Source organism: Echeneis naucrates, chromosome 20 (assembly GCF_900963305.1).
Source record: "Echeneis naucrates chromosome 20, fEcheNa1.1, whole genome shotgun sequence".
In the NCBI taxonomy this organism is placed as follows: Eukaryota; Metazoa; Chordata; class Actinopteri; order Carangiformes; family Echeneidae; genus Echeneis; species Echeneis naucrates.
Window position 1 is genome coordinate 17444883 of NC_042530.1, and position 23883 is coordinate 17468765.

Below are 23883 nucleotides of genomic sequence, written 5' to 3' on the forward strand. Positions count from 1 at the left end.
GATTCTTATCATGTAGAAATTTATCTTAAATGTTGCTCTCCATTTTCTGTCTGCCAATCTCTTTTTGTTTCACCCTTTCTCCTAGGTCTATTTTAACGGGTATGTTCCCTCCCACTTCGGGGACAGCAACCATTTACGGCCAAAACATCTGCACAGACATGGATACCATCCGCCTGTCTCTAGGAATGTGCCCTCAACACAACATTCTTTTTCAGCAGTATGTAACCCCCCACCCTACATTGTGTCAAAAACCGGAGACTCCAGTTTTGGAGCCTCTATACTGCATATTACATTGCATCACATCTGAGAATTCATCAAACAGCGAAATAGATGAATGAGCTAGCACATGGGCAGATTTAGAGTTGCTTCTCCCTCATTCTCTTGTTGTCTGTCAGTATGACTGTAGCAGAGCATATCCTGTTCTACTCCTTGATGAAAGCCCGCCCAATAGCAGAGGCTGAGGAAGAGGTGGAGAACATGCTGCAGGATCTGGGTCTACCTCACAAAAGGGATGAACTTACCAAGAACCTCTCAGGTCTGTCTGGGTACAGATGTATTTTGCTTCGTGCCATGGAAAACCACACACACACACACACAAATATGTGCAGTACTGTACTGTACTTTACATCCAAATCCAGGGGGCATGCAGAGGAAGCTGTCAGTTGCTTTGGCATTTGTTGGTGGGACCAAGGTGGTCATTCTGGATGAGCCCACTTCTGGAGTGGACCCCTACTCTAGACGCTCCATTTGGGACCTGCTGCTGAAATACCGTGCAGGTACTACTGGCACCTCCTGCTTATACTGACATTATACAGTCAAATGTAATGGTACTGCAGACCTCCTGGTTATACTGAAGTTATACAGTCTAATGTCATGGTATTGCAGAGGTCTTACCTCAGGTTACAGAAGTTTTATCAAATCAGTTTCTATTTTGACTTGAAACGTGTATCATTATGCATTAAATGAGATGATACATAATATGAGCTTTGAATCTTGTCATGAGCACCACTGGACTGCTTAACATACAATTAGCAGAGATCTCAAGTGTAAATGTTTGACAGTGAACAGGTCTGGCAGGTTTGACCACACTTAATTTAACCTTATGGCACAAAGCATGCTGAAAAGCAAGCTGAAGCAGCATTGACAGGACATCTAATTCAGTTCAACTAAAGCAGACTGCCCAAAAACTATGGAACTTGTTCAGTACACACTAATAGGAATTGATACCATATATAAAGGAACACCACAGCCAGACCAGCTTAACTGAAACCTTTGTATCACGAGTGAATATGGAGTTTTTCCTTGTATTCCTCCTCAGAAAAATATGACTCATCCAATTTATTTCCTTTCTCTCTCTTCATCCCACCATCATACAATCATGTCTGGTATATAGGCCGTACATTGATAATGTCCACCCACCACATGGATGAGGCCGACCTGCTGAGTGACCGAGTGGCTATCATCTCTCAGGGTCGCCTCTACTGCTGTGGCTCCCCAGTCTTCCTCAAGAATTGCTTTGGTGCTGGTTTCTACCTCACACTTGTACGACAAATGAAACATGGCACCTCCCAGGTGAGAAAAAGATTTCCAAGAATATCATGAAACGTTTTGGCTAAAATGGTGGAGGGGTAGTTTTAAAAAGAAGCATTTAACCTGAATTACTCTGGTCAATTAAGAAATAATCAAATTATTTATGGTATCCACAATGTGATTTGTCTCTTTATCAGACCAAGGGAAAGCAAAAATGCAAGAGGCTCAAAAAAAAAAAAAAAAAAAATTCATAAAATGATACTCAATTGCAATATATGGTCCTCCAGATTAGCTGTGACTGTACAGAGGAATGCTCCTGCAACTGCTCAAAATGTGCAAAGTTTAAAGTGAATATGGAGGAGAGCCAGGCCGCAGACAGACAGATGGACGGTAAGGCCAGCTTAACGTCCTTTAATCTTTTTGTGATGCTAAGTGCACTGGCCCTTTACCCAAACCTGTTTTAGTGTAGTTTTCTTCTTCAAATGTATTAATAAAATAGCACCTTTATGCAGTCTATTTACAGTGCTGTGAAAAAGTATTTGCCCCTTTTACCGATTTCTTACTTTATTTGCACCTTTGTCATTCTTGGCCATTTCAGATCAAGTAATTAAATACAAGTTTATCAGCTAACTCACAAGTAAACACAAAATGCAGTTTTAAGTGCCAATGTTATTTATTAAGGGGGGCGAGGGGGGCCATCTGAACCTACATGGCCCATGTGAAAAGTAATTGCCCCCTAAACCTAATAACTGGTTGAACCACCCTTAGCAGCTGCAGTCAAGCATTTGCGATAACTTGCAATGAGTCTCACATCGCTGGAGGAATTTTGTCTTGGGTTTAATATGGCCTACTTCACCTTGTCAGACAGGGTCTATTTAAGTGATCTCTTGATTTGAAAGGTCTGGCAGCAATCAGGCCTGGGTGTGGCTATGAAATTGAACTCAGCTTTCCACAATAATATGATTAATCACAGTTACCTCATCATTTAACAAGGGGGGGAATTATGTTTTCACGGCACTGTATTAACTGTATCTGGTGTCTACACACAGAGGAACACCCTGTACTCTCTGTACAGGGTGTAGTGTCACTGTAGAGTGTACTGTAGAGTAAAGATAAGAGTGGGGGATTATAAAAGAAGGCTTTAATAACTTTAAAAGTAATGGAAATAAGATATAGCATGTAGTAGGAGTAAGACTTCTGTCAACAGGTTAAAATACAAAGTTTTGTCAGGAGATACAGGGAAAATGTAAAACTCACACAGCAGCCCTGATAGCAATTAGAAGCATCATTGCCTTCTTTCACTCATCTCCAGGTAACATGGAAAGAATCACAGCTCTGGTACATCACCATGTGCCGGAGGCTCGTCTGATCGAGGTCATCGGCCAGGAGCTGACCTATCTGCTTCCCAACCGTAACTTCCAGCCTAGGACATATGCAAGCCTCTTCAGGGAGCTGGAGGAAACTATGGTGGACATCGGCCTTAGCAGCTTTGGGGTGTCTGACACATCACTGGAGGAAGTGCGTGGAATTAATAGCACAAGAAATGGTAGCAGTGTAGTATACAGTAGAAAAAGAATAATAATATACATTCACATGTATATTGTTGTTCCTGCAGTTTTATTACAGCAATTTAACCATAGAACATTATATCTTAGTTCATCTCTAGTCCTGACTTTTTTATAGATCTTCCTAAAGGTCACCGCTGATGGGAATGCAACCAACAGGAAATGTGCACCAGGTATGAAGTTTTTCTAGCACATTCTTCTTTTCCTAATAGTTTGTTGTGTCTTTGTTTCTTCCATCTCCTTTTCGTCACCTGAGCTCTATGCTTTGTATCATACTCTCAAAAAAACAGTGCAGCTGATTTCTCAACCAAGTCTCTGTGGACTCAACAGAGCGGCTGTTGATATGGAACCATTAAAAGGTGACACTGGCTTTCAGCTGACAGAGACCGATGCTGTTGTGGAGCAAAACACAGTAAAACAACAGTTTAACGTAGAGAGCTTCATCTTGGGGAATTTTATTAGTGTCATGTGAACAAGTAACAGTTTAATCTGGAACACTAAGATGCAAAAGATGCTAAACTTTGTACCCATAGAGTCATAATAGCGACACATGATGATCTCTATTCAGAGAGGACTGAGTGTGCTTGGCTTGCTGGCTGGTGTCTTTGCTCTAGCTTACTCCAACTGCCTGTGCAAGTCAATTTGCCCAACTTCATTTTAACTCTTGGTTCCAGAGACAGACGGAGCTTTGCATGGCAATGGCCAGGGTCTATGTGATGTCTTAGATGGTGGTGCAGGAAGGGGATCTTACCAGGTCAGAGGCCTTTGTCTAACCCTCAAACAGTTCTTCGCACTGCTAATCAAGAGGCTGCATCACACCACCCGCTCTTATAAAGATTTTTTTGCTCAGGTAACCTTGCTATAACTCATTATGAAATAATTCTCACATCCACAACTACAGTGTAATTTTTGAAGCATTTTATAAAATTGATATCTGAAGACAGAGTTAACTTCAACATTCTGGCTAGTGATGTTTTTTTTATTTCAAGAAAAAAAATTTTGATGGAGAAATTGAAACAATAAGCAGACTGGACATTGTGTCCCACATAGGACACAGTTTTAATCAGATTTTTATGTCTCTGTTTCTGGTAGATTGTGCTGCCAGCCAGCTTTGTTTTCCTGGCACTGACATTCACTCTGATTGTTCCACCCTTCGGAGAGTATCCGAGTCTGACTCTGACTCCTTGGATGTATGGACGACAGTACACCTTCTTCAGGTGATTATAAACACTAATATATAAACTGCTTTGTGCTATTTAGCAATTGTAAGAGTTCCAATATTTTTCATTACACATGGATAATAATAGCCAAAATTCATGAATTGATGGATCGTGTCGGTGTTCATGCATTATTTTCCACTGCAGTAATGAGCAGCCTTTGGATGCTCAGATGAGATACTTCGGTAAAGTGTTGCTGGACAAACCAGGCTTTGGGACTCGTTGCATGGTGGATGAACCACTGGAGTGAGTAATATTTTTAAATCTTTTTTTTCTGCCATCTGAGCTGCTTTGCTGACCACATGTTCCATGCTCTTCCTTTCACAGTGATTTCCCATGTAATAACATCACCACAGAGTGGGAGATGCCCCTGGTCAACCCCACTCTGATCGATAAGCTGGCTGGTCCAGAGTGGAACTCCCTCAGACCGTCTCCACACTGTCAGTGCAGCACACCCAGGAAACTCAGCATGCTGCCTGTGTGCCCTGAGGGAGCTGGAGGCTTGCCACCTCCACAGGTTGGTGATTGGGTCACTGATGCTGACTCTTGTGTATTCATTCCCTGTATTCACATGTATTCACAGCACCACAGCCTCACACCTCAGGCACTCTGCCACTGTGTACGCCCATCGGGGCATTGCTTAGGCCCCTGAGTGGGTCTCTTTGCCTGGTGGGTCAGCAGTGTGTGGTTTCACCTGTCAGCTCGCCATTTCTCCAGGGATCTACACAGAAACCCTCTGGACTCATATTCTTGAGTGAGGTGGCATGAAATGCATAGCATGCTTCACTCCACTCGTCCCTACCAGCACCTTCCGCTTCCTTTCTGCTGTCCATCCTGTCTGTGCTTTATTCTCCCCTGTATTCACTGAGATGTAGCACTGCCGTCCCTGCCTCATAAGGTCATTTCACTCAATAAAGACCAACAAACTAGCTTCCAGGGAGGGCTGGTGATGGACACACACGAACTGTAATAATAAAATATTTAGCTGCAGGACAAGTGCATCAATCTCATGAAAAGGTGGCACGCCTTGTGGTGTAAAGGAAAATGCAGGGAAAAAAATCCATGCATTCAACTGAAATCATCATAGGAACAGATACAGAAAATTGTTAGGTCTTAATTAATGTACACTGTGTATTATTTTCATCAGAGGATCCAGTCAACAGGGGATGTTCTCATGGACCTGACAGGCAGAAACATCTCTGACTACCTGGTGAAAACCTACCCAAGCCTCATCAGACAAAGGTATTATATGCTCTGCTCCTTTTGTCCAGAAAGCAAACAGTTCAGATTAAATTTACATTGTGACGTAAGTGTACTTCAGATACATTCTCTGTATACCGAAGGACTCTGTAAGTAACTTCACTGCAATGTAGAAATGCATGTATCAGATGTATCAATTTTTTACTTCTAAATTCAGACCAAATTGCAGTTATTGTACTCGGCCCTAAGCACCTCAGAGAAACGCTATCTAATCATCAAATCAGTCTGGACGGCATTACTTTGGCTTCCAGCTCCATTGTAAGAAACCTTGGAGTAACTTTTGTCCCTCACATAAAACAAGTCAGTAGGGCAGCTTTCTTCCACCTGAGAAGCATTAGGAAAATCAGAAACATCTAGGAACTAGGAAAAGAGATCACATCTCTCCTGTGTTAGTTGCTCTTCATTGGCTGCCAGTAAAATACAGAATAGAATTTAAAATCCTTCTGTTAATATATAAAGCTCTTGTTACAACTGGCTCAGAGCCGCAACATAATGAGGAGCACAAGACAAGGATAAATGAAAACAGATCACATTTAAGAGAAAACAAAGGACCAAACCAAAGCAACAGAAACAAACGCTGGCTGTTGTTCCAGGGAGTTGAGAGAGAGCGAGGATGAGGGAAGGAGTGCTAATATAGGCCTGCCCACAGGTTCAAGCAGGTGGACCTCAATCACTCCCAATTGTCAACTGCATCTTACTAATGAAAGGCATGGAGAAAAATGAGATGAGGTTAACGCACATACATAAAACACAATAACACAACAATGATACATAACACTCTTAACGGCCAAGCTCCCTCATATCATAGTTCCTTACTGTCCTAGTAGGCCACTCCGCTCTCTAGATGGAGGTTTACTTGTGGTTCCTAGAGTCTCCAAGAGTAAATCTGGAGGCAGATCGTTCAGTTATCAGGCTCCTCTTCTATGGAACCAACTCCCAGTATCGGTCCCGGGGGGGCGAACTCTTTAGTAATTTTCAAGACCAGGCTTAAAACTTTCCTGTCTGACAGAGCTTATAGTTAAAAAGTTAAAGTCCATCTACTCTTTTGCTATGCTGCTGTAAGCCTAGGCTGCTGGGGGAAGGACTGAACCCCCCCCCCCCACTTTCATGCGCTGACATATCAATAACCATGTTTCTATGAAATCCTTGCTTCTTCCAGTTCTAAGCATTTATACTGCATTTACTAACCATGTTCTGCCAAAGTCTCTGTCTCTCCCAGTTCCTCTCCTCTCTCTCCCTGTCCTCATCCTGCAGGTGGTGACTCATCACCATCCCGTGTTCCTGCAACACCTGCTGGTCCCATATCTCTATGAACTTCATCCAGCATCATTTCTATGAACCTCATGCAGCATCATATGTTCCTGCCTGTTCTCCTGCTCTGCTTCTCTACCTACCCCCCCCCCCATCCCACCCCTTCTCTTTCTCAACCCAACTGGTCGAGACAGATGCCCCCCCCCCCCCCCCCCTCGAGCCTGGTTCTGCCCGAGGTTACTTCTCCGTAAAGGAAGTTTTTCCTTGCCACTGTCGCCAACTGGGGGATCTGTTGGGTCTCTTTAGATCATTTTATAAAGAGTTTGGTCTAGACCTGCTCTATATGTAAAGTGTCTTGATGTGACTTTGTTGTGATTTGGCGATATATAAATACATCTGATTTGATGTGTGGTGTAAAAGAGACAGAATAGAATGTAATATGTGTGTGATTTCTTTCCAGCCTAAAGAGCAAATATTGGGTCAATGAACAAAGGTAAGCTCAAATTTGCGGCTCTCTGCCTTTTTGTAAGAAAAGATGTACTGTATGTTTAAACAGAAAAAAGGCTGTAAAAACCATGACCATACAGATTTTGAGTTTTTATATTAACTGTAAAAACACAATTAAGCATTACAAATGAAATGCTTAGACACGCAGCTCCATAGTCCCACCTGAGTCTACTGGTCAGCCTACTAGTGGAGTAAGTTGTGCTAAAATCAGTCTCACTGTGACCATTATGTAAGGTTACCATCAATGGCTTACAACATTTCCCCGATAAAGGAATTCAACCTCCTGTTTGCTGAGCACTACCTTCCTCTCAGCTGCAATCCTGCTGTCCTTCAGAAGCAAGAGATCTCTGTCATCCCATCCCAAACTGGAAGCCTTTGTTCTCCTTGCCACTTTTTTTGTTATATTTGTTCCTGTTGGAGTTCTTGGCACCCAGTCTGCAGTAGCTGGAGTTTCAAACATTGTCCCTTTCTCTGTGGTGTCCAGATATGGAGGTATATCAGTGGGAGGGCAGCTTCCTATTTTAGAGTTGCAGCCAAAGACCATCCAAGATGTTGCAGCACAGCTTGGACGACTGCTCAATGTGACTGGGGTAACGCTATATATAACTCCAAATGATTTATTTGCATACGTTTGTGTGCATTTTTTCCCTTTGTTTCTGTGTGTTAATCACTGAACTCTCCTATATTTTTGGCCAAAGGGCAAATACTCTAAACAAACACTGAAGGACATAGGAGCATTCATCAGGTATATGGAAACTCCTAACAATGTCAAGGTAAGTCCACTTAAGCCAGATGAAATCTACATCACTCTGATTTGTTTTACTCATTGTTGAAAAAATATGTCATCAATATTATAAATAGGCTGTGGTCCGATATCACCCTCTGCTTTCTACACAGGTGTGGTTTAACAATAAGGGTTGGCATGGTATGGTGTCGTTCATGAATGTGGCCAACAACGCCATCCTCCGGGCAAACCTCGCCAAAGGAGCTAACCTGGACGAATATGGAATCACTGCTATTAACCATCCGCTGAACCTCACCAAGGAGCAACTGTCTGAGATCACTGTGTGAGTGACCAGTACACACATACTCCTCATCTAATTATATTTCATAACCTGGAACATGTTTAAAACCAAGTCTGTTTTATTTAAGAGCCTCTAATAACATTTGTAACAATAGCAAATATTTTTCATTGACATTAACACATTGGAACTCATTTCTCTGACATTTCCCCAGACTGACAACCTCAGTGGACGCAGTGGTGGCCATCTGTGTCATCTTCGCCATGTCCTTCGTCCCAGCTAGCTTTGTTCTTTATCTCATCCAGGAGAGGGTCACCCAGGCCAAGCACCTACAGTTTGTCAGTGGTGTCAGTCCACTGGTCTACTGGATGGCTAACTTTCTCTGGGACATGGTACAATAGCCATGTTACTCTCTCAAATTTGCACTATTGCCTGACAGTTGTCTGTGAGCAGTAAATAAGGGGATGTAACGATAAGGATAATGACATTCATTACCCTTTCTTTACCCTGTAAACACTGATATAATCTGTGACCATGTTCTCTCCACAGGTGAATTACTCCATCAGTGCAGCAATGGTTGTGGAAATTTTCATCTATTTTGACAAGAAGTGCTACACGTCATCAACCAACCTCCAACCACTTATTGCCTTACTTATGTTTTACGGGTATGACAAACAAAATGAAGAGAAACAGTAAATTCAACATGGCCATTTTAAATGTAGTTTGATTTAAAGCAGTTCTTACTTTGAAATGACACTGGCTTTTCAACTTGTATTTTGCAGTTTAACACAACAGGTAAAGCTGAATGTACAGTCTCTTATTTTTCCTTATTGCAAACTACTGTCTCCTGTTAAAAGTGCGGTTCATTCTTTGATGAACAATTTTATTGTCGTATATTTTGGATGCAAAATGTTAGGATTTCACAGATAGCCTTAATAGCACCCATCTGTACAGCCAGCACACACAACTGGTTTGCAAAAATATTGAGTGCTGAACAGTATTCTGCATCTGTTATTAGATTTTAACTGTGCTTGGCAGGCCCCCTAAACTCTCTCTCTTTCTCTCAGCTGGTCTGTAACACCCATGATGTACCCCATGTCCTACATATTCAGTGTTCCCAGCACAGCCTATGTCACTCTGTCATGTATCAACCTCTTCATTGGCATCAACAGCAGCGCCATCACCTTCATCCTGGACCTTTTTGAGGGAACCACAGTAAGGCCAGAGTTCTCCTTTTCCATAAATTTCTATACATTTGTCCATCTTCCATCTTGTCCTTATTCACATACTTTGGGGCTGTTTTGTAGGCTTTGTACAAGTTCAATCAGCTGCTAAAGACTGTGCTGCTCATCTTCCCCCACTATTGTCTGGGCCGAGGTCTCATAGACATGGCCATGAACCAGGCCGTGACTGATATCTTTGCTCGCTTTGGTAAGAGACGTATAAAAGCTTTACAGTCCCATTTTGCCCAACTGTCAGCCACTATCAGAGCACTCTAAATGATGCTGGGTCATTGCCTGCATCAGAAATGTTACTTTAACTCATCTTAACTATCCTCAAGCTGTTCACCTGCAGATCTGGACACTCTACTACCCAGTCGTGCACCGATTACTTTCTGATGAATTCTCCCCACATGATGTTAAAGATATGTCTAGGTTTGACATTTCACTAAATAGAAAGTAAAATAAATAAAAGTATTGAAAAAAAAATTAACTAGCTCTAAACTAACTAACTTAAACTCAGATTTTGAGTCCTGATAATATCCTCTTTATTTTTCAAGATAGAGAAATAAACTGGAACTCCACATGTTGAGGAAACACAACAGCTCTTAAGAAGATAAATGTTCCTGGTGTCACTGATTGATGCCTTATGCTTACGTTTTTTTCAGGGGAGGACTACAGTGCAGACCCCTATAATTGGGACTACATTGGAAAGAACCTGTTCTGCATGGCTGTTGAGGGGTTTGTCTATTTCATCCTTAACACTCTCTTCCAGTATCGCTTCTTCCTGAATAACTGGTGAGTTTGAATTCTAATACCAATTTTCTGTGTCGGTGTATTCTGTAATGTGTATAATAAGATGCAGAGTAGTTGTTGCCAATAACACAACTTTAAATATGATGTTATCTGTTAATGGACTAATGAAAAATTTGATGACTGGTTCTCTCTTCACAGGATATCAGATTGTCCAAAGCCTCCTATTATAGATGAAGATGCAGATGTGGCTGAGGAAAGAGAACTTATCTACCGGCCTGTAAAAACAAATGATATTTTACGCATAAGGGACCTTTCCAAGGTAAAACATTTTTCTTTTCAAAATATGGTCTATGAAGGACAATGGATAAAGTGAAAATGTAAACATCCTTCCTAATTCAGTTTTCATCTGGACTTGTCAGACATACACAGGAACAATCATCCCTGCAGTGGACCGAATCTGTGTTGGAGTATCACCTGGAGAGGTTGGTACACTGAAACTGATACGATTTGCGGCACAAAAGAAATATTCTTTTCACATTATAGGTGCTGTTTTTTCTGATCTTTGGCAGTGCTTTGGTCTCCTGGGAGTAAATGGAGCAGGCAAGACCACCACATTCAAGATGTTGACAGGCGACATTGGTGTCACCTCAGGAGAAGCCTCCATTGCTGGTCACAAGTTAGTGATATGTTGGTCTTAAATATCAGTATTGAGACTGATATCCAGCAGTCTGAATTTGAATAGAAAACGCTCTAATAAGCATGTGCATATGTCAGTATTGCCCCTATTCCATAGGGACCCAGAGGTGATGCAAAGTCAAATCATGCTTTTAGCTTCCAATAAAGCAAATGTATTACAAAGTCTCTTCTGTTCTATAATATATACAACTTGTATACATTAACTGTATATGGAAGATATATTGGTGAAATGTTTGTTGCTCACTGGTTTCTTTTTTCTTTTCTGGCAGCATTTTAACCAACATCCTGAATGTTCACCAGAACATGGGATATTGCCCCCAGTTTGATGCCATAGATGAATTGCTGACAGGTAGAGAACATCTACACCTTTACGCCCGCCTTCGGGGAGTCCCAGAGACTGAGATCAGCACGGTGAGGTTGAGATTAAAATGGGAAACGTGACAAATAAGAAATTAATTTAGGAAGATTATAAGCTTGTAACAGGTGCATAATACTTCGCAAATAGAACAGTTGGTGATTGGCAGCTTAGACAGGCAGACAGTAGAACATAAAAAAAAAACAAAAGATGGTGGCAGCTGGCAGTACAGGTGCAACATCGGCTCTCCAAGCGCTTTTAACATTTGGATTGATTTTAAACTTCTTAGACCCTGGTTCTTCTTTTGAATGTAAAGGAGGCTCCTTGTAACTTCACAGTGCATCGAGACACTTTCAAGCATTCTGGCTGCGTCCTTTAATGCAAGCTTTTGTTTTCACTGCCAGCCAATATCAACACAAGCACAATAGTGTAGTCCGAGGCAAGCAGCAACATAACAATCTCATCACCATAACACTTTACCTATTGCTATCTGGGGACATACATCAGTGCCTAGGCCAGAACACCGGAAATATCCTCAACAAAGACGAGGAAAGGGTTAGTTTTCCTGCAGTAGTGTTGGAGGCTGGGATCAACCATGTGCGGGTGCACCTGGCGAAGGGGAAGCCAAAGAAGCCATGGGAAAACTGTCTCCTTTCCCGCAACACGTCTCTAACCTGACTGACTCCTGCAATCCAGCAGACCAGGAGGTCGGGTGTTGTGTTCAAGGTCATCGCGTCATTAGGAAAAACCACCATGCGCAACACTAACCCTAACCCAAAACCAGTATTAACCCTGTTTTAAAAAAGCACCGCAAACTAAACTTCTTCAGAGCTGTTAATAAATCTTTAGTGATCTGGGACAAACAACATAAACCGAAGTGCGTCTTTGGAGGACATATTAACCGTAGCCTCACCTCATCTTCTTTACAACTCTAATATAGATTTTTTTATGCCTGTCAGAGCCTGTTACTGTTCTATCTGACCATAAATTAATATTATTGTCAACAAGTTATTGTTGCCAGTCAACTTTCTCCAGCTCTTGACTTGCATACCAGAGTACCACTAGGGTTAATACTCGGTCCACTACTGTTTTCTTTATATATCAATGACCTGCCATCTGTCTGTCCTGATGTGGAAACCCAATTATATGTAAATGACACTATAATATATGTGCATGCCAGGACAAAGCAGATGGCAGCTGCTAAACTCACCTCAGCGTCAGAGCAGATCTCTAAATGGCTAAACTGTTCCTGCCTTCAACTTAATGAAAAAAAAACTGTAGGAATGTTCTTTACTGAAAGGAAATGTAACATTGTGCTAAATATAACAATCTCAGGTAATAATATATCTATTGTGTCAGAAGTGAAATATCTGGGAATCATTATTGACTCCAATTTAACCTTTAAAACACACATTAAAAAAATTAGTCAAAAAGTGATCATGTCACATCTACTGTGACATACTGGCTCACAAGCTGGGGACAAGGCAATGGCTCGGCACTGAAGCCATTGCAAACCCTGTTGAAGAAAACCCTTAAAATTTTGGACCAGAAACCAAACAGCTCACATCATTGTACCATCCTACACAAACACAAACTTCTGAGCTGAGAAGATGAGAAACTATAACTCACTTCCCACCCATATTATACTCCACTTTTACAGCCAAGTTAAAAACATGGTTCGATGAATGTGATTGTATGTGATGATGTATTGCGTGTGGTCATATAGTATGTGTTATTTTTGCATGACTGTATTGATGTTTTACTGTTCTCTTTTATCTTTATTGATTTAACTTGTTCTTCTTCTCTCTTAACTCTCTCGTTTTAATTAATGCACTGTTCTTTTTAGGGTGCCTATTGTCATCTGGCCTGGGACTACAGCTGGATATTAGCCATGTTGGCTAAAACTTCCCTTTTTACTATTATTGCTACTGTCCATTGACTGAGATTGTCCATGATATTATAAATTAATAAACTAAACTAAACGCTTGAGCATTGTGAATATCATAGACTGACCATGAGAATGGCACCATTGTGCTTCTAATGTTCCAATCACCCTGATAGACATAAAGCAGCATGGAGAAATATCTATGCAGTAACAAATTGAGAGAACAAAGAATGCAGAAGGGCTGACCGTAAATGGAAGGCACCTAAGCTTCAAAACAGCTATGGAATTTTAAAGATTTATAAATCAGAGTAAAAGTGGCTTGACCATTTCTCTAACATGGGGATCATAACAGCACTTGTGTCCTATTCACCACTTTGGCTAGATTAACAATAGATTTCCAACATGGTTACCTCAAGACTTATACCAACACTTACAAGAAATAGTTTCAGTCAGCATTTATAGCTGTGGTAAAATTCTCAGAGTAAGTGCTGCATCTACTGTACTCGCTGCCTTGATAAGTTTTCTAGAGTTTTGAACTGTTCATCATTTTGCAAATTGTGAGAATCTCTGTATTTTCTGATGCGTTCCCAGTATTAAACCTATTTAGTAATTACTTGAACACATATGGCTACCAGTTTTTGTGTAAATACCAACTTCTGGTCCTGCTGGATCATAGTGCAAGTGATAGTGTTCGTTATAAAATTGACTTATTATAAACCTTTGGGAAGATGTTTTGGAGGTCAGACTTACCCTCTTAATGCTCAGGTTGCGGAGTGGGCCATCCAGAAGTTGGGTCTCTCAGAGTATGCAGGTCAGAGTGCTGGCACATATAGTGGAGGTAACAGGAGGAAGCTCTCCACAGCCATTGCCATGATTGGCTGCCCTGCTCTGGTTCTCCTGGTGAGACAATCCAGAAATAATGTGTCTGTGTTTGATTTAAAGATTTAGGATGAGTTATGTGAGATGGCAGATGGTAGATGTTTCTCTGTGTGCACTAATCTTTCTTGTTGTTGTTCTGTTGCACCAGGATGAACCCACTACAGGTATGGACCCTCTCTCCAGACGCTTCTTGTGGAACTCCATTTTGAGTATTATTCAGGAAAGACGAGCCGTGGTTCTCACCTCCCACAGGTTGGTGTGCTGTGATTATAAATATGTGAGCCAGTGGTGGAAAATATAAGTACATCTGCTCAAAAACCAATCTTAAGCCATTGACACGGATTGTCGCAAATTCACACCTGCACATCTGTGTTTCATAACAATTTTTCCCATTATTGCTTGTTGTCCCTTATTTGCATCATACCTAATCTTCTTTCCATTCTCATTAATCTTCTCATTAACACTATAGACTTGTGACTGAACCACATCGTCATGTAAAAGGCATATAACAAGGGAAACTTTTTACTGAATACTTCTGATGCCTTTTGTATAATAACCTAGTAAAATTTTAATTTGTTTAATTTTCTCTGATCTTTACTTCGAATTGAGTATATTTGCAATATTGAAATGCTATTTTAAGTTAAGCCAGTGAACAGAATCTTTCCTTCCACCTGTGTAGTGAGTACAGAATTCAATCCCTATCATTTTGCCCTCACAGCATGGAGGAATGCGAAGCACTGTGCACCCGTTTAGCCATTATGGTTAACGGATCTTTCAAGTGTTTGGGAACCATCCAGCATCTCAAATACAAGTGGGTCTTTCTGCATCATTACATATTTAAGCTCAGTACATGAAGTTATTCCGTTTCAGTTACTATATATTCAAATTAATATTCTGATTCTGAGATTCTGAGCTGACATTCAATCGTGCTTGATCTTAAATCTATATGAATATAGATTTGGCGATGGCTATGTGGTGACCATGAAGATCAGAGCAGCTAAGACTGGTTGTGTCCCAGATCTTAACCCTGCCGAAGCATTCATGGAGACCACCTTCCCTGGTTGCATCCAGAGAGAGAAACACCACAATACCTTACAGTACAAAATCTCCACCTCCTCTCTGGCTCAAATCTTTCAAATGGTCCTGGCCAACAAAGACAAGCTAAATATAGAGGACTACTCTGTGTCACAGACCACTCTTGACCAGGTAATTGAGCTTAGAAAAATTTAATTCCCTGAATCCTTTTTATATAATCCAAAGTCATTACTCAATTAATGCAATTTGGTAAATGAAGTGAACTGAATATTAAATATTATTAGTCAGTCACTTCAGGAACCAAGGCAGAAGTTGGCCAGTCCACTTAAACTTTCTGCCACATTAATATGTCAACCAGCTTCTCCAATCATCTTTTTTTTTTTCTAAATCATTAATTTTAATGTTTTGATGTGCCTGCAGGTATTTGTGAATTTCGCCAAGCAACAGATGAGACAAGATGACACTATTGTTCTGCATCCAAAAGCTGCTGGGGCACAGCGATATGTTGACAACATGCCTCTGAAGTCTTTGGGCAAGTGAACCTTTTTCACCGAGGTCAACTGAAAGAGAGACTGAGAGAAACCAAGCTTTTGGTCATAGAGACAAGAAGTTGGTGCATAAACTCAGGTTGGGAAACCATAAGTCATAAATGATATATTCAATGTCTATCCCATCTTTGGGTGCAAAAGGCTTCACTTCTCATCTATACTCATCTGGAGAATCTAACTTTTGGGTGATGATGACACCATTGCAAATACTTCACTTTTGAGGGTCAGCGGGCTTTAAATTTGGAAATTTGGGAACATTTCGTGGCTCTCTGCTTCCTGCTCACTTTGTAGGCCTTGCAAACTAAATGAAACTGAGCTTGGGACTTATGACAGGGACCCGGAACAGTAGTGAGGATTTGTATTAAAAATATAAAAAAAATAATAAAAATCTTCTGGTTGTAATTGGTACTTAATGTACATTGTAGAAAGATAGATGGAGGGAGACAGCCTGATGGCAGTAGGAACAAAGGATCTCTGGGCTGATCAGTCCTGAACAGTAGCTGTTGCTGTAGTAGTTTTCTGATGCCAGGATGATGTGAATGGGGGAAGAAAAGCATAAGTCTTGTGCATGTTTTGCTTCAGATGCCAAGCCAAAAGATTGCTTTTGCCTTCTTTAGATAGATAGTACACACTAAGAGAAGCCTTAGCAATTTATGGAAGCATCAGACATTTTTGACTACTACAAAACCATCTGCTAGTGCAATATAGCTATGAATTTCTGCAAAAATCATACTGCTGATAATGAAATTAGTTTCGATATCATTGGATATTTTAATGCAATTACTGTGTGGTTTAATCTTTGCATGTGTAAAATTTTGCTAAATTGTCTGCATTAAAGAAGTACTTCATGTTATTACAAGACCAGATGTCATTAAAGTAATGTTTGTAAAATAAAGTTGAGATTTTGAGCTAAAGTTTTTAATGTCTTTGACACTGTAGTGATACCTGATGACAGGAGATACTCCTCTGAAAGTTAGTTCTGAGATGTACACCAGAAGCTGAGCATAACTAATCTGTCTGTGTCTAATTTTCATTCAACCTGAGCATTTTAATTGCTGATATTAGATGCCATTATGTTTTACAATTGACCACATCATGATAACAGTATTCCTTTTTTCACTCATACTGAAAAAAGTCAATATAGTAGATATACCTAGTAGTATAGACAAAACCAAAAATTTTGTTTTGTCCAACCCATTTCCAAATTCAGACTAGGTTATCTTATTATTACCTTTATTGCCTAAAGAATACATCCATTTCACACAGAGAAGATGCTCTGTGTTGGGTTTGAAATGGGTGCGCTTGGTTATCATATATAATTACTAATTATCAGTGATAATTAGGTATTATAAAATCAGAAATTATTAAATTCTATGAATAATGTGTGAACAATTAACAACGGCAACAATTGTTTCAATTAACAAAAACTATACTACCCACTCATGCTAAGCCAAACACAGAAAACAGCAGCGGTGTTAAGACAAACCAAGTACTATACAGCTTGTGTGTCAAGATGGCCGCCTGGGATCATGTGATGAGTCACGTGGTCCAAGATTGGTTGGTTTCAAATGGAAAAGAGTTAATTGTATATTTGTGATTTCTTTGCTCCGAGTTCACGCCTGTTGATTTGTTTATAATTTTTAATGAATACATACCATACTTTGTTGCTGAATTCTTAGTATGTCTATGCAACAGTTTAACTTGTTGATCATCATAATGATAATTATGTAAGCCTATAGCCTGTTTTATGGGCTTGTCTTGCAAGAGATACCAGATAATGGATAGGCTTTCAGGAAAAAATATTTTGTGTTCAGTTAATGGATCATTGATTTTCATATAAATTGTCCATTTATTTGGAACTAACCTAGGGCGTAACCTAATTCCCAACCCAGTTTCCCAAGGGCGCAAAGTTGATAAGTTCGGGTGGCCAGTGTAATGTTTTCATGATGTTCCATGTACAAATGTTTTTTTATTGTGAAATACCAGCACCAGCAGTGGAATGTAGCACAAGTACATGTCTATAGTTACTGTTACCAGGGAGACAAGAAATAAAAAAACAGCAGAGCTAGAGAATTACAATGAAAGCGTCTGGTTGGTCATTCAGGATAGATCATATACACATCGTGAGTAGTCTATCACAACAGCCAGGATGCGCGTTTGTCACGTGAATGTATGTTCATGCTTGTAAAATAGACAAATTTATGTTTGAGCTCGTGAGGCATAAAAAATATGCACGCAATCCGGTGGTTGTATCCAAGGAGCAGAAATATATTATTCGCAGGCGCTCCGCCCGTTTCCAAATGATTGGTAATCAATAGTAACGTTATGTGTCAAAAATAATGTAATCAATTTGTCAGTTGAGCATGCTAACCGGTAAGCCAGCAGCCCATTTCAAATTGACTCACCAGTGTAAGTGATCCAGCAGTGAGGTTTACCTATCGAAGGCTACTTTCGCACAGCTAGGCTAGCTGGCATCCATCTGGCATCCATTTCAAAGATTGACAATGAATGGTCTAACAAATGCATTTTCAATTTATTGTCTTAATGTCATAAATAACATATCCGTAACCTACACATTGGTTTGTCCCATTTCACTCAGGTGTGTTTCTATTTGCGTTTCTTCCTTAAGTACGTACAGTAACAGCAACTACGCATGACTCAGCAGTAAATCAGCGTAAAGGTGAACAGGAACTTGGGGGAACCAAATCAGTTGACACACCGGCGGTATTTGATGATCGGATGTACGCATGAACTGTGTGCAACTGAATGGATGTGTAGGTGTGTGTCTTAATAAGAGAGAGAAAGGAATGCGAGAAGAGGAGAGATTAACCCTTGGTCCTGCGACTGTGAGAGGAGAGCTGCGGTTGCCAACATACAGACGGTAGTCTGTAGCCCAGTGTCTGGTTGTAAACTAACAAAGCAACTTGCTTTTCACTCACAGTGGAGCAAACATAAATTAATAAATATCCTGAATGGGATAACAAAAAACATTTTAGAGTGGTGAACACAAACTAGGGCAACACGACAGCATAGTACACTGTCGCCCCACAATATGCAGCGTTTGCACGTTCTCCCCATGTTTATGTGTGTTTCCTCCGGGTACTCCGGTTTCCTCCCAGGAAGGAGGTTAACTAGTGACTCTAAATTGTCTGTAGGTGTGAACGCAAGCGTGAGTGATTGTGATTAAATTACTGTGGTCTGTTAGAACAGGCAACAATAACTGAGCACTAAGCTCGACAAATGCACAAATCTAATATCTCTGCCCAGACAACCTCTTACCTGTGTCACTCTCCTGAGGGAACTTGTGTGTGTACAAGTCCATCAGTGTGATCCAGAAGTGGGTCCTCCGGTGCATGGAGCTGACCGCGGCATCCTTGTTACTCCAGAATGACGGTCCTGATTTCTCAGTGGGGCAGCGATGAAACACAGGATGGTCAACTTGTGGACAACAGGGTATAGAAGTTATCTGTGAAGAAACTCCTTCCTTCTGCAGGTAATAGTTGAGAGGTTTCTCGGTTGGAAGCAGCTGACTCTCACGGATCCAGTTCGGGTCTCGTCCAACAAGTGTGAAACTCCAACAAGGGGGGAGAAGCACGCGTGTATAGGTCACTTTTGTCGGTGATCTCGTTGGTCGACAAGGCAAACCTTCTCCTGAGCAAGAATACCAGAAAGAGAACGACATAAGTTCCCAGTCCGTATTTAAAAGGGGAGTGACGTCACAGGCTTGTTATCTCGGCTCTCTTTGTTGTAGATACATCTCTGCCAATGAGAGATGAGAGCCTGCCACCTCCTGTTGAGTTCACATCAGGTGTGAACTGCAAGGGATGAACGGAAATGTCAGAGTCTGTGGATGGATTCTTTCATCTCCACAGAACAAAAGGACGGAGGTGATGGAGGTGACCTTGTCAGGCCTCAGGGTTTCCATGTCGGCCTTTATCTGACCTTGTGATGGAGGCCCAACATCTGATTTGAATTTCCCCTTCCTGACATTCATGGTCATCACTGGCATCGTCGTCCTCCACCTATGAGTCCTCTTCAGAAGTTGTGACAACCTCCACATGTACATGGAACGAAGCGACCACATTGCTGCCATTGTCAGTAATGCATTCTTCCACTGACTCCTCCACAAGTGTACTAATCAACTCTGCTGTGTGAGGGTGAACCATCTCCTTCAGGTTCAGGAGTTTGTGTTCAACCTTGTTGTCCTCAGGGTTGAAGTAACAGAGAGATTCATACAGCTCATCCCTGGTTTCTAGTTAGCCAACTGGGATGCAATTATACTTGGGGTTTAAGATTTAGCATAGAATGAATAAGCCTCTTTCTCTCCAATTCAAACAGTGCACACTTGGTTGATTGATAATACAACATAAAAAAAATTGCTAACTAGCTAACTGGCTCCTTCCCAATGATATTGAAAGTAGTCGAATATGTGGGTTTGTTAGAAATATGGGGAATGGTAATAATTATAAAGTTGTGGTAATGAAGGATAATGTATGAAAGGGTGAGACACTTTCTTTGAGCTACTTACTGGATCCACAACCTAACAGCTGAATAACTGTCACTGCCTGTGCGCGAGTCGTGCTAGCCGACTGACTTCAAAGCTTCAGAGCAGTGCAGGTGCTGGGAGAGTGTGTGAGAGGAGGCTCATACCATTTGTGAGGGGTTTTTAATTTAATGAATATATTATGTTTAGCCTACAAAATATTGACTCTTTCCTGGGACATTATTTAAGCTTGTGAAAGACGAATTAAAAGCCTATGTAGAAAAAAACACAAGAAACTTGTGCGGCAAAAAATGGACCAGACTCAGTGATTACCTTCCTAGCAACAAACTTTCACCCTGCTCTATGTTCCCTACAGATAATATCCAACTAGGCTAGTGAGCGGTGATAGCTATCATGTCTTTGGGGTCATCAGGTGGGAACCTCCTTTCACCGGTGTTTCGTCTAGTTAGGCCCACAACACCTCCAGAAGGCTAGACTGTGAACACTGGCGTCCCAGAGTCACCCCCCTAATGCCAGCCATCACCACTCCTCACACAAAGACACTATCTCAAACAGCACGGCTATCAACTACTCTGACCTCTCACCAACTGCAGCAGTGAAAGCGGGGTGGGGATACAGACCCTGGTTCGGATAGGGGGGAGAAATAGAAGAGGTGGAGAGAAAAGTAGGGATGGGATACAGACCCTGGTTCGGGTAGGGGATATGAAAGTATAGAGGGTGCAGGAGGGGGAGACAATACAAGCTACACTAGCAGATTCAGACCTGAGCTTTTTCCTTTCATATGCTTCTTCAACGAAATCCTCCCACGGCACAGTCAGCTCTATGAAATATACTCTCATTCTACTCCTCGACCACAAAATTATATCAGGCCTTAGCTTTGTACAGGTTATTTCCGGGGGAACAACAAGCTTTCCTCCTAAATCCACCTGCATCTCCCAGTCACCTGCATCCTCTAAGCTGCTTTCCCTCCTTCCTGCACAAACTGAATTGCCACTCTCTTTGTCTTAGACACTCCTAAATTTGCCTGCCTCCGTATATCTTCAATGCTTGCAGCTAACCTTTTTAAAACCTGGTTATGTCGTCACGCCAGACAAGATGTGCTTTAAAGTTGCAGTACCTGAACACAACGAGCATAACGTGTCTCCATTTACCCAGAGTTTTAGGTTCTGGGGAGTTGGCAATACATCATATGTTGCCCCTATCAAAAATCTAATCCTACTTTCCTCCATACTCCACAGCTCTTTCCAACTAAGCGTTTTCTTCTCTACACCTTCCCAGTTCAACCACTGTCCCTGCTTAGACTGAGCCACTGCCCTTGCACTCCTTAATATTTCCTCCGGTCTGTGAACCTGCTCTACAACTAGCTTCCTCTTTTCTTTAGGACCTGCTCTACTCCACACCGGTTTGCCTGGGCCAAGCCCCAGTCCCAATCTGTACATTACCCACAATCTCTGTATGCCTAAGAGTTGCTTTCTCTTCCTGCACTGACGTTCTTGGATTCCTTTTTCTCCCCTTGGTTGGGTTTGGAACCACTTTACTAACAACCACATCTTTACTCCCAGATAACAGGAGCTCTGTCCTAACCTTAGTACATTTAAACTCCTCCACTAGACTAGATACTGGGAGCTGAAGTACGCCTTTCCTATACAGTAACCCTAACCCTAAAACAACAACTTCACTGCACAACTTTTGGGCTAGTGTCGCCCATGCTGTAAGTCCCTTTTTAGTCCAAATACCCAAACCTGTAGTTATTTAGCATTTTGTTTGATCATTTCCTTCTTTGTACATTTTATCAATCAAGTTAAAAGTTTTATGTCTTTTTGGTACTTTAAATTTATTTTCATCATGGCGATGAACAGTCTATCCACTGCACTATCCCCTCCTCTTTGGTATGCTGTTCAGGGAGGTTATCATTGTACCTCCTTGGAGCAAAGAAATCCTGAGCACTAGTTGGCTTGTCCATCTTCTTTGGCAGGACTTGCTTCACTGATGCTCTTTCTGGAATCTAGCGTAGGAACAGATAAAATGTCAGGATAAAGGCACCCACTGGAAAATTAAACAGTTGTAAATATTAAGTAGCGTAAATCTTTGCTATGATTTTACCAGTGTAAAATAACCTCTGAGTGAGTGACTTGATTGCCAATAGAAGAATATAAGTGTTACAGGTCTCAGGCGTGACTCCATAGACAGATACCTTGAAAACAGGAGAAATAAATGAGACAGGGAAACTTCACGTCTATTCACTTGTCCTGCTCAGCTGGATTTATTAAACGAATGCAATATAAACCCTCTTGTCATACATGGTCAATATTTCCACCTACACATTATCACTATCTGTTTTATATGACAAATACACAATTTCGAAACAACCTTGTCTTCTCACATATTTCAACATTCAACACATATGCTGTTTTAAACTCTTTGTTTTATGTATATATAACTTCATACTTGACTGAATGAAAGGCGGAGTTAAAATCCAAACACCGCCCTCGTTATGCCCTGAAGCTAAAGGGAGGAATGCAATTGGACCACATTCGCTCTGACAACCAGACCACTCCCGTTGGTCGGCCCCCAAATCAAAGTAGTCAAAAAATAATTTTTATGGAGTCCTGAATTGTTGGAGTTCTGGGGAAGTTCTGAAGAAGAGAGCTTCCTCAGGAGACCTGACGAAGCAATAACAACCACAACAGAAAAGAAACTCAGAAGTCAGAATTTAGCTGCTAAGCTACAGGGGCTAAGTTCCAAGTTGAAGCTGAAGCTGCTGGAGACCAGAACAAGTTTGGCTGCACGGCACTCAGCCTCCAGCGTTGCCGTGATAACCGATAACTTGTTCTGCGAAGTAAAGTTGCGTTTATCTGCTCTCCCAGCTGACAGTTCTGAGTGGTGCATGACATGGCTACTACACAATGCTAACCCAAATTTTAGCTTCAAACCCTCTTCTTGCTTAGAAAAATCTTTGTATTTGACAAACAACCTCCCATTCATTCGCCCAAGTTCTCAAGTTAGTCACCAGCTGCTTGATTATCATTGTTGTATCATGTCATTCCATTTACATATCCGAGCTCCCCTGTTTCATTTAGTTTATGCTTTGATCTGCATCTGTATATAATGTGCACATGCTTTGATTTATCCCTTATTAATTAATAAAACCCAAAGAAAATTTAAGCCTTTCTTCAGTATTTTTTTTTTTAAGTCAGTCCACAGTAAAGAACATCCCTTCCAGACTGAGACTTGATAAGAGGCAATACTATACACAATCCTAGGTGGGACCTGGGTTACACACAACACATGTCATTACAATGCACTTGGCTACAGATGTGCTCACACACACTCTAGGGCAGCAGGGAGCAGCAGACTAGGAGGTTGGTGCAAATAGGCATCAAAATCATAACTTTTACTGGGATCATCAACTAACACTGTCCTTTCCAAATCAATAAATACATATAAATTCTAAATACTCAGAGCATTAATATACACTGTAATAAAGGATAACCCTAACCTCACTGTGAGAGACCTACTGTACTAGTACTGGGATAAGGAAGTTAAATCAGTCAAGCAATGAATACCACTAGTCAAATTGTATGTCTGTCACAAACTGTGCATTGTGCATTGCAGGTGCCATAGATGAATGCCACATAAAATTACAGCAGCCA

At 41.1% G+C, this 23883-nt stretch overlaps 1 protein-coding gene across 1 annotated transcript in view; it reads left to right on the top strand.

Annotated features, from left to right (window-relative positions):
- Positions 1-16862, top strand: part of abca4a (ATP-binding cassette, sub-family A (ABC1), member 4a) — a 40620-nt gene extending 23758 nt beyond the window's left edge. Inside the window, exons 20-50 of the mRNA XM_029529504.1 lie at positions 86-217; positions 396-535; positions 639-776; positions 1394-1572; positions 1818-1920; positions 2843-3048; positions 3214-3261; positions 3352-3454; positions 3770-3945; positions 4188-4312; positions 4460-4558; positions 4640-4829; positions 5460-5554; positions 7284-7316; positions 7815-7920; positions 8029-8103; positions 8228-8397; positions 8567-8744; positions 8902-9017; positions 9420-9567; positions 9660-9783; positions 10241-10370; positions 10527-10647; positions 10748-10810; positions 10898-11004; positions 11294-11435; positions 14030-14164; positions 14292-14395; positions 14862-14954; positions 15100-15349; positions 15599-16862. Coding sequence (XP_029385364.1) covers positions 86-217; positions 396-535; positions 639-776; positions 1394-1572; positions 1818-1920; positions 2843-3048; positions 3214-3261; positions 3352-3454; positions 3770-3945; positions 4188-4312; positions 4460-4558; positions 4640-4829; positions 5460-5554; positions 7284-7316; positions 7815-7920; positions 8029-8103; positions 8228-8397; positions 8567-8744; positions 8902-9017; positions 9420-9567; positions 9660-9783; positions 10241-10370; positions 10527-10647; positions 10748-10810; positions 10898-11004; positions 11294-11435; positions 14030-14164; positions 14292-14395; positions 14862-14954; positions 15100-15349; positions 15599-15718 — 3949 coding nt within the window. The 3' untranslated portion in view covers positions 15719-16862. The remainder of the gene's footprint in view (positions 1-85; positions 218-395; positions 536-638; positions 777-1393; positions 1573-1817; positions 1921-2842; positions 3049-3213; positions 3262-3351; positions 3455-3769; positions 3946-4187; positions 4313-4459; positions 4559-4639; positions 4830-5459; positions 5555-7283; positions 7317-7814; positions 7921-8028; positions 8104-8227; positions 8398-8566; positions 8745-8901; positions 9018-9419; positions 9568-9659; positions 9784-10240; positions 10371-10526; positions 10648-10747; positions 10811-10897; positions 11005-11293; positions 11436-14029; positions 14165-14291; positions 14396-14861; positions 14955-15099; positions 15350-15598) is intronic.
- The last annotated feature ends 7021 nt before the right edge of the window (positions 16863-23883 follow it).